General features: G+C 36.8%; 1 protein-coding gene across 2 annotated transcripts; it reads left to right on the forward strand.

Moving 5' to 3' along the window:
* The first annotated feature begins 1,723 nt into the window (after nt 1-1,723).
* Nucleotides 1,724-11,093, forward strand: mks1 (MKS transition zone complex subunit 1). 2 transcript variants are annotated; one of them, XM_067608720.1, is made up of 18 exons: nt 1,724-2,064; nt 2,771-2,892; nt 3,516-3,568; nt 3,797-3,964; nt 4,674-4,774; nt 5,010-5,138; nt 5,567-5,671; nt 5,955-6,063; nt 6,169-6,225; nt 6,585-6,627; nt 6,720-6,782; nt 6,961-7,031; nt 7,111-7,180; nt 7,289-7,396; nt 8,019-8,152; nt 8,898-8,980; nt 9,884-9,981; nt 10,353-11,093. In XM_067608720.1, exons 1-18 carry the CDS (start codon nt 1,988-1,990, stop codon nt 10,454-10,456), a joined length of 1,695 nt encoding a protein of 564 aa, XP_067464821.1. In that variant the 5' UTR covers nt 1,724-1,987; the 3' UTR covers nt 10,457-11,093. The 2 variants fall into 2 exon arrangements, with proteins under 2 accessions (XP_067464821.1, XP_067464822.1); XM_067608721.1 differs by having other exon boundaries at nt 4,677-4,774.
* The last annotated feature ends 183 nt before the right edge of the window (nt 11,094-11,276 follow it).

Genomic DNA, 11,276 nt, shown 5'->3' on the forward strand with positions numbered 1-11,276 from the left:
TAAACTTCTCACGATTTCATTTCAATAACCATTGAAATGACCATTTTACTTCAAGTTTGCGTGTTGCCGCTGGACATTCACGATAACTTAGTGCACCTTAAATCAGCTGTATTATCATATTTGATGAGTAAGAGGGAGTGAGCTTCTCACACAGAGCATATTTTAGTGAAGTGTTATTATCATATCATAAGGTTATAAAATTATCCTTTTTGTAAAACACTGATATAGATTGTTATTTTTTATTAGTTTTTATTTTTATTTTATTAGTTAACATAAAATATAGGTTATTGTTTACATTTAGAAAGCGAGCGAGCCCGGCAGCTGAAAGAGACAGGCTTCTAGTTACTGATTATACCTTTCATTCTTTCTTTTGAGTGGGTGCAGGAGAACAACAATGTGTTAATTTCCTTGGATAGATTATTGTCATCAATCTCTAGTATCAAGCCCAGGAAGTAAACATATTCTGTTTTACATCTTTCACAAGTTGTTCGGACTTCATAAGGGTTTAAGTGTTTGCTTCCTTTGGATTCTTGCGCTTGCAGGTTTGAGGGCAATGATGATGTGAATAGTAGCCAAACAAAAATCACAGTCAACATTCAACTTCCGTTAAGTAAAACAGAGATTAAGACTCTCATAAAAGATCATGCAAAAAGTGTGGTGAGAATGGGCTGCTGCATGATAATGAAACAGGAAGGCTGTATAAAATACAAAAGCATGTAGGTGCTGGAAGAATACAGGTTTATTTGTATAACACATTTCAACAGCAAGGCAATTGAAAGTGCTTTATATAAAACATAAAAGACATTAAGACAAAAAGAAACACAGGGCATTATAAAAAAAGGCACATTTAAATTGAATTTAAAAGACTTACATGGAAAATAAAAATGAGCTAAAATAGAATGAAGCAGATAAAACAAGAGAATAAAAATGAAGTTAAAGTGCAAGATATGAATCAAAAGCCTCAAATTTCATTTAATAAAAGGCAGTGGCAAACATAAAAGTCTTCAGTCTTGATTTAAAAGAACTGAGAGTTGGAGCAGACCTCAACTTTTCTGGGAATTTATTCCAGATGTGTGGAGCATAAAAACTGAACGCTGCTTCTCCATGTTAAGTTTTGACTCTGGTGACAGAAAGCAGACCTGTCCCAGACAACCTGAGAGGTCTGAATGGTTCATAACGTAGCAGAAGATTAAAAATACATTTTGGCCCTAAACCATTCAGTGCTTTATAAACCAACAGCAGTATTTTGGGCAGGGCAGGAACCTGAGGGAGAAAACCGTCTTGTCTAAGGATTGGACGTATACAGCTCCATCAAACTAGCAATAGCCCAGGTAAATTTCCAGCTGGAGTATGACACTGTAATCACTCATTTGTTGAACATGGAGGAGGAATAGAGGAGCAGAGGAGATTTATAAACAGAAAGCAAAACAAAACATTGTATTAGTCTTGCATAAGTCTTCTTGGGAGGGCATTTAATAAAAGATACCCTCATAACATGCTGTAAGATATAAAATACTCTACTTTGAACAATAATTTGTGTCTAATATGTTTTTTTCCACCAAAAAAAGAGTCAATTATCTTGTTTAAAATTCTTAAAATGATATCTCCTCCTTCTGACAGCTCCACACTCCAGTTCAGCAGGTGGCGGTAAAGATGCTGTAAGCTGGTTTGCGAACCGCGGCGCTGAAATATGTAAACAAAGAAGAAAACGTCTACCGGAAATTTCACCAGAAGAAGAAGACTGGCTTTATCTCTATGGCAACGACAACTGTCCATTTGCCGTGCGTTAGCTTCTCATAGCTTTAACTTACATTATCGTCTGTTTCTTCGATGACATTCTTACTTTTACATTTGCAAACGATACGAGCGGTTAGCTAACACATTACACGTTGTTACGAGTGCGAAAAAAAACAAGCTGGTTGCTTATTGTAGCTAACAACAAACTATTAGCATTTCGCTCATGTGTAACGTTACTAGCTAAATATTCATGGCAGAAAGTTGGAATACAGATACCGGAGAAGCTGTGTACCGGTCCCGGGATGCTGTCAAAAACCTGAGAATAAAGTAAGTAGCTAATATTAATGTTAACATTAGCTTAGTTATAAGGTTCATATCGGTTACCATTACGTGATGCAGAAGTTAGCCTCAGATTCAGGATTAAAGAAAACATAAAAGCCTTAACGCTGTTTAAACCCGCTTTCAGATTTGTGAAACCTTTATTTTGCTTCTGAAAACTGAAAATAGGGCGACTTTCCTGTTTTTTTCCCCATCTAGACCACATTAGACCAGGTCTAGATCAAAAAACCACTATAGCCTACGCACACTTGTAAAATCTCCAAATCCTCCTTGTTAATCTGCTCCATATTTGATTAGTCTAAGTAGTGAATTCACCCTTTTTCTGTTTTCATGAACAAAATAAAGGTTTCACAAATCAAAGTGGGTTTAAATAGCGTTAAGACTTTTGCTATGATGTATAACACTTTTTCATAAGTGTAAGTGGTGAAAAACAGAGAATCATGTGCTAAATATCATTATTTATGTTTCCCTTGACGTTCCCCTTAACTTTTCCCTCGGCTCTGAATCGGAAGCTAACTTCAGTGTCGTTAACATTACTCAGATTGGCAGTAGCATAATTTTCAGGAGGCTGGGTTAAAAGAGAGCTACTCTATTATCCCAATGTAATAAATTTGCTCCTACACACCTTGTGGTGAGATTTACCAGCCTCAGGACACTTTATCTCAACATGGTAACCCTTTGTTTCCCACCTTAGGGTGCGTATAGAGAGGGTGACCTCCACAGCGGCTCTCTCTCAGCACCTCCAGCAGCAAGTTCTGTCCCAGCAAGACAGAGGAGCCATTGAACTGGAGACCCTCAGCTCACAAAGCCACACAGGTGATGTTATTTCGACAGCAGGGAGATGGACTGATGGTGATGTTGTTTTTCAGAGGAAAAATCTACTGTGGCATAGTCTTACAATTAATTAATTTCACTTGTCCATATTTCACAAGTTCTTTTGTGATCTTTACTGTACTCATGTGTTGCACCACTTCCATCAACATGCCTCCTTCATTTGATCTTTAATAAAGCCATTGCCGCCGATTAACAGTATGCATTTTTCAGTTAAAAATAAGTTATGTCTCTTATCCAAACACAATATGGCTTGGCTGTGTGAGTTATGGACTATTGAGGCTGCTGTTGGTGGAGAAATGTGATGGATTTCTCCCAGCGTGACTGTTAAATATCCGATACAGGCTGTGGTTGTCAGGAAGAAGCCCTTCAATTGAAAAAGACATACACCTTGAAATGTTTGTCCTTTTACCTGACATGGAGTGATATCATGTTGTCTTTGTTTGTCCTGGTGTCCACAGAAAGTAACATTTTCCACCAAGATTGAATAAAGGGATGAAATAGGCATTATGTATAACTTGTCTTTAAACATGCACACATGGTTTAGAATCAATGTTTCCTTCTAAGCATATTTTAATAACTTGACATTTCTTTTATTCTGTCACCAGGTGATAATGACGAGGAACTAGTGGTTGGCTGGCAGGAGAAACTTTTCAGTCAGGTAGAACTTTTGACTGTTTAGTATCCTCATCCCACACCAAATAATAATAATAAATATCTATCAGTGCTTTCCATCAAAAAGAACTTAAAGATCAAGAGTTAAAGCACGATTTTGCTTTTATTACTTTACTTTTCCTTGCAAAAACCTAACTTTATCTCTGTGTGCCTTGCTTATGAACCCAACCCCCTCCACCTCCTCCCCACCATATATCTCTGTCTGTGGTCCCAGTATGAGATGGAGCTGTTCCAGAACGAGGCGGTATGTCAGAGCCCTCTGGACCGGCAGTACCACACAGAAGTCACGGCCCTGGGCAGGGCTAAGGGCCGACGAAACCGCAGGATTTTCACATACACTGATCATGACCGCTACACCAACTGTCTTCCATTCCACCAACTGGTAGGTTGTGCTTCATCGTATAATGCCAAGAACATCATCCAATAATTCACAATACAGCACTGTGATTTGGCATACGAAAGAAATTAAAGGCAGAGGTCGACATGCAAAACTTCTTCTGATTGTGGTATTTTCTTGTGTGTTTAGTAAAGTGTAGTAGTTTTTTTGAGTCAAAATGGAACATTGTATCTTACTAAAGTCTAAAAGGAGAAAAAGAGTCAAAATTGCTTGCTGCACCTTTATTAATTGGTCATTTTTGGCCTCATCAAATTCCAATCTATCATTCATTTTACATAATTGTACCCTGTTTTAGGTGTTGTACATAGACCACATGTGTTAAATGGATGAGGCTGGTGCTATTTAGTATTTTTCTTATTGTCAAAAAGTCATGTGAAAAGACCAAAGCCAACAAAAGATCTGAGACATTTCCTGAAGGCATCACAACAAACTAAGATGATTTTATTCTCTTGTGTGTTGTTATTTTGGTCAGTGTTTTTATATTTGTGACAGCTGTGATATTTTTAGCTTGGTGTTACACATGAACCAGATTTCTCTCCACACTTCCTGTGCAAGAGAAAGCTGCTTTTCTCCTGTTGTATTGGTCTCATTCCAACGTAGCCTTTCTTTGTGAAAATGAATCTGAAGCCCCTAATTCTGCAATTCATGTCCGTAACTGTGTTTGTAAATAGTTTGTTGTTTTTGATCCTGAAAGCAGCACTGCACTGATTTATTGACCACAACCAAATCCAGCCCCACCTTCCTGGCTGAAAGGATGGCCAGTGTGAGACACAGACGACAGGACAGACGAACCATGTAGGTGAAATACCAACTCACTTACTAAAATGCGTGTGATAACCACTGTAGTATTTACAGTCTCTCCTGTGTAACATACAGTACATGTGTTAAGTTGTGTAAGTGCAATGCAGTGAGGATCGAATTTCATTAAGAAACTTTGGAGCTTGTTAATAATCAGTCTTGTTAATCTTCAGTCAGACAGGACTTTTAATGTGAGAATGTTTTAACCAGTCATGTCTGGCATATTTTGCAGGGATAGTAGTATCCCAAAATCAAAGATCGTCAACTTTGAGCCCACAGAGGAGTTTGTGAAGAGCAGTCATGTGGTGAACAATGCCATGCAGACCATGCATATCATGGGAGACCTGGGGCCCACTGGAAGGTAAGACCGTTAACACAAAGAGCTAATTTCCATTCAGTTAAGTTCAGTTTTGTCTTTATTGCCCCACATGTGAAATGTGGCTTGCAGCATGGCGTTCATCCATTAGTGTCATCCATCAGGTCTCATGGATTGATGGATCCTTGTTAACTTACTTACACCTTCACCAACATACATTTTTCCTGCATTTCTCCAAAGATAAAAGATAAACAAATATATCCAGTTACAGATCTCATGTCAATACCAGGTAAAAAATGCGGTAGAAGATATAAAGTATGCAACGACCTGCTCTGATATTTAGGATGCAAGTCTTGCAGCTCAGAAATTTACCAAGTCAGCGACCGTTTTGCTATTAGCAGCTTTCATTGACAGCATGGATTAAAATTTAACTGTGGTTGTGTGATTTTCTCTCCATGTATTTGCTTTCTCAGGTTGGGCCAGCAAGAGAATGAATATTTACTGTTGACTATAAAAACAGATGGCAGTGGAGTGGTCATTGTAAAACCTGACTTCAACAATGGCAAAGAGCCCTACAGGCAAGTTCAAGATCACTCCAGTATCAACTTATATCCTATTATATTAACATGTTTTAAAACAAGTTATGACCTACAAGAAAATGTATAAATTAAAGCTGCACTTTGTATTTGTAGCCACACTAGCGGCTGATAGTCCATCACATTTGTCCAGAATGAAATGTCTTGCAAATATCAGATGGATTGTGATGGAACAAAGAAAACATATTAATGGAAATACTTAATTTTGCTTTATTAAGGAATTTTCTGAAAATAAAACTAGTCTGTTTTGTGTGTTGTTGTGCAGGATTGTAACAGACGGAGAGAAGAGAGAAGTTTGGCGTCTTACTGTTGAGAATGTATCCACAGCCATGAAATCAGAGGAAAAGGAGAGGGAACAGAACATGTACAAAGATGTGAGTTCATCTTCTTCCCTCCAGGAAATGTTTAATGTTCATAGTCAAATTACTGATTATATGAAAGGGAAGGCTTATGGCATGAACACTTTTCTCTGTTTCTAGCTGTATGTCAGACACAAGGAGTACCTCAATAGCCTCGTTGGACAGGACTTTGAAATGGTAAGTCATTTGACTAATTATCATTGGTTGTGTATATTTCTGAGAATTGGGGAAAATGCCCATTATAATTTCCCAGAGCCCAAGGTTACATTTTCAAATTACTTGTTTTGTCTGACCAGAACAATCCGAAACTGAAAAAAATTATTCAGTTTACTTATACTCAATAACAAAAACGCATCAAATCCTCACATTTGAGAAGCTGGAACCAACAGATCTTGAGCTGAAATGACAAATATTACCACTAAAAACTAAAAACATAACGTTACATTAGCTAATTAGCTACCGAACACTTTTGATAGTGCTCTATAATTGTCCTCACTAATGCACTTATGCATTTAGCACTTATGTCTGTCCTCTAGCCTCCTGCAGGTATTCTGCGTTACCTGATGAATGGAGAGATAGGTGAGTAGGAAAGCTGCGGTCATCATTACTGTATATATTTCTAATTCGTCTGTATTTGGCATTTAAATCTCCATCTTATTCTCTCTACCCAGTCTCAGCCCAAGGCTTTGAATATGATAACTTATACATCCACTTCTTCATGGAACTGCCCAACAGTAAGTCACATTTAAGGCACAATTTACATTGTGATACTGACGTTTTGTGTGTTCTTCGTTGTCTGACACTAACAGTGTCGACAAGGTCTCAAATCTTAAAAGCTAATAGAGACCTTATGATTAATTCCAGCTAAATTCAGTTTATCATTTTAACTTGTGTTATTCTTGTATATTTAAGACTGGTCCAGCTTGCCGTTTCAGTCACTCTCAGGGGTTACCCAGACCTGTCGGACCAAAACATTGGGGAAGGTGTGTATACAAGAAGCTAGTGAACAGCTTCAGAGCATGGCTACTGAAATTTGTTAAACTTTCAACATTCTGCCGACAGGACAACGTGGCTTTCTTCAGTTACCCCTTCAGCTTTGAAGCTTTCTACATGAGTGAAAAAGAAAGTGAAGGTTAGTATCAGCCGTGGAGTATTGTGTTTCATGCATATGTTTAATGCTAGTGATTTTGTTTATTATAATGAGATTAGAGGGATACATGAGTTTTCTTCCTTATTTCAGAATCAATTCCCCAGTGGCCTGTGCTCTACTTCAAGGTTCTTTCTCTGGACACCTGGCAGCGATATCGAACTGAAGGCTATGGATATCTGCTCTTTCCTGCCATGACTGGTACGCCATGTACACTCCCAACAAACTATAACAACTAAATCAGGGCTGTGACGTACTGTTGTTTTCATTATCAATTAATCTGCTGAATATTTTGTCAACGATTGTAAACGATTAATCATTTTTTCTCGGAAATGTCAGAAAATTGTAAAAAAAAAAAAGAAAAAAGTCCCATTATAATTTCTCAGAGCCCAAAGTTTCAATTTTTGTTTTCTATGACCAAAACCCAAAGATATTAAGTTTACAAAGACAGTAGTAAGATAGTTTGACAAAGAAAAACAGCGATGCTGGAACCAGCAAAACCAATATATTATATACCAATATTTTCAATATATTTTCAGTTAATTTTCTGTCAAATCGACTAATTGGTTAATCAACACATAGTTTCAGCTCAACATACTTTACATTTTAAATGTAAATTTTGGTTATTTAATTTCAGAACAGACTTGTCTCATTGAGGAAAGTGTAATCTATGAGGATTAGAAATGCTGAACTAATCACTAATTTACCCACAAAACGAAGCATTTACATGTTTTATAAATTTATGGACATTTCATCAAGTCCTCAGTCTTAACTGCCTACATTTTCTTTTTTGTGTGTGTGTGTGTGTGTGTGTGTGTGTCAGGTAAACACACAATGACGTGTCATACATGGAGACCCGTTCAGACGGGGACAGTTTCTGCTCTGAGACGCTTCTTTATCGGAGGTTCTCCAGAGCTTGAAGACCACAGCTACGTCAGAATACCAGGGACCTTCAAGGTCGGCTTAAACCTCTAATTTAAGATCATTATTTTCTGTTTTAGTTGATTTTCACTCAAAGATACAGTGATTTTTTTTTTAAATCTGGATTTTATGTTCACATACATTGAATAGTTGCACTGTTATTAGCTTATTTTGAGTGAACAGGGACCTCCAGTGCAACACACTTCAGAATATGCGTCAATTCATAGAAGGTGGATAGAAAAAGGGTAGAAAACACAAAAAGTAGTTAAACTGAAAGTGCAGAATATTTGCACTTGTTTGTATTTCCATGTGATTCTGAGCATGATTTATTAATCCTGTCCAAAGTTTAATAATGTGGAAGTTCTGTGTCCATATTCTACACAACATCACCCTTATAAATGATGCTCCTGATGCCCATTAATTACACTTTTTTCTATTTGCAACATTGCTTAACTTTAATGCTAAATGAAAACCCAAAGTAGGATCACTACTAAATTACTTAAATTGTACTGTTTATGATTTCTTTGTGAAAGAATACAGTCTCATCATAAAATCTTTTTTAAAGGTCCCCTGTGAAGTTTTCTTGTAAAACAGTTCTTGTTACATTCAGTGTTTGTCACTAAATGCATTGTGTGTGTATGATTGAGGCCTAGCAAAAGTGTTGAATACATTTTCCTCCTGATACAACATCTGCAAAGGTAATTTTATGAATATTGTGGAACCTGCATTGTTTATATAGATATTTAATGCTTAGTTAATAATGTTACTCTTTTTGTATCAGGGAGAGAGGCTGAGTCGCTTTGGTTTTTGCACTGAAACCACAGGAAGTGTCACCTTTAACCTGCACTGCATCCAGCAAGCCAGGCAAGTAATGGTGGATATAAGCATGTATAGCATAAGCAGGGAGAAAAAATACATTTCTGTGATTGTTATGCTTTAGATCTACATATCAAATATTTACTGTGTGTGTCATATAGCCTGACAAATATATTAGTTTCACCACTACAGTAATAAATCTGTGATGTCACGCCGGTCTCCAGCACCACAGTGAATTATAAGGGAAGCAGCTAAATCTGATTCAGTGAACGTACAACTGAACTTACCACTGTATACTGTTATCACTTTTCACTTTTTTTGTTATCAGGTGTCAAATTCAGGTCTTTCAGTTAATCAGAGATTCAGATGAAACACACTCAAATGTATAACAATGGAACAATGTCATTCATTGCATTCTGGCTGGACACGGCAGTGCTGAGATGAAGCCGTGTCCGTTTAATGTGGAATGCAAGGTGGTGGTGTAGAATAATTCAAGTTTAATTATTTAAGCTTAGAATAAGTTTAACTTTTGAAGAGATGCTAAAAAGTGGCTAAACTCACTCGTGCATGCATATTCCCTGTGTCTTGTTGTATTTAATGAGGAAATGTCCTCACAAACATGTTCAAAATAGGCTCTAGTAAAATGTATGGACACTGTCAGTCCATAGTCTGCATCAATTGGATAGGTGTTGATGTAGCTGGTAATTCATTTAATATAAAAAGTCTAATAGAATTCTTATACCAGTACTGCAAACCAGCGGTTCTCAAACTTTTTCACATCAAGGACCTTTAAACTGACACAGATTATTATAAACCTCAATATTTGTCTACAATATTTTATTGAAATATTTCATTTATCATTACAATTTATCATTTTAATGAATGTTTTAGTTCCCTGTACAGTAGCTGAATGTGTGCTGTGTTAATTTATTCATGTTGTGTCTGTTTCAGGGCCTTTGTTGATGCCGCCATGTTGAAGAAGAGGAGGCAGAAAGTTTTTGATCAACTTGGAGGATTTACTCAGCAAGGAGCTGTCTGCAGCATCCTGGGTAAGGAGATTCACTCAGGTGTAGTCATTCAGTATTAAATGTGAGCTAACAAGGCTTAGTGGAAGATCAGCTTATTAAAACACAAAGTTTGTTCCAGCACTTCAAGTCAGGCTGGCGAAAACATTTTATTTTCATTTCTCGATGCTGCCAGTGGGTTTTGGCATAAAGTGGAGCCAAAATATTTGAAGAAAAATATGTGGTGAATAGTAGCACTTTTGTTTTAGACCTGTTATGTGTGAAATGACAAGACAGACATTAATATGCAAAACAGGTTTGTCTTGTTAATCTGTTAATATCATTTGTTTTCTTTTTTTTTTAGTCTGTATTTACTATTTTCATCATGTGTTGTTTGTATTTTTTCTCTCTATCAGAGGCCTTCCAGAGGGCCAGAAGAAAAATGCAAGAGGCCCGAGAAAGTCTTCCCAGAGACATCATCAACACCACCTCCCAACTCCAAATCGAATCATCTGCATAAGAGTGAAAAACAGTGTAAAATACATAAAAACTACCAGATGGATACCACTTTGATTAGAATAGAAGTGATTTAACCAGCGAGTTTAAAATGTTGTACTGTGTTTTGCTGATAACAGGCCTGTGAGTAGAAGTCAGTATCTGATTTATTCTTTGTAAAGACAGCTAACATGCTGGAAAGGGTAATATTTCAGGTAAAATATGAATTTACGAGATGATGAATGATAAGTAAAGCTGGTAAGCCTACTAAGTTTGGTATCACCAAGCATTGCATTCTTTGTACTGTCTGCATCAGATTTGAGTAAATGGTCTCTTTTTCAGAGTGAAAAACAGTGAGGCTTGAGAAAACTGAGAAAAACTAATAAAATACTTGTTTTAGATTTGGAATTTAAACATTAGAATCATGTTTGTCGTAATGTAAACTTTTTTATATGAACACACTATTTTGCCCATAGCAACTGTAATTCAAGTTTCATTCATTATTGTACTTGCACAATATGTTTTGTATATGGTAGTTAAGTGTATAAGTTTTGTGTACAGGAAATATTGATGTGTGGCATGGATAGCACTGGCAGTGATCAATGCCTGTTGTGGGTCAAAATGTTTCACCCTGTTCTCAATAAATGTGACAGCAAGAAGTATTTGATTTTGTTAGTTGCAGGTCGCATGCTGTTTGTATTAATGAAATACATTTGAATGACACTTGGCAAGAATTTTGTATGTCAATATTAAGTTTGTGTGACAACATGCATAAACATTGTCATCATGCAACTGCTTTTCATGCATGAAAAGGAACATTTTCTGTGCACTGCCAGCACAGAGCC

The sequence above is a fragment of the Thunnus thynnus genome, chromosome 13, assembly GCF_963924715.1.
Source record: "Thunnus thynnus chromosome 13, fThuThy2.1, whole genome shotgun sequence".
Lineage (NCBI taxonomy): Eukaryota > Metazoa > Chordata > Actinopteri > Scombriformes > Scombridae > Thunnus > Thunnus thynnus.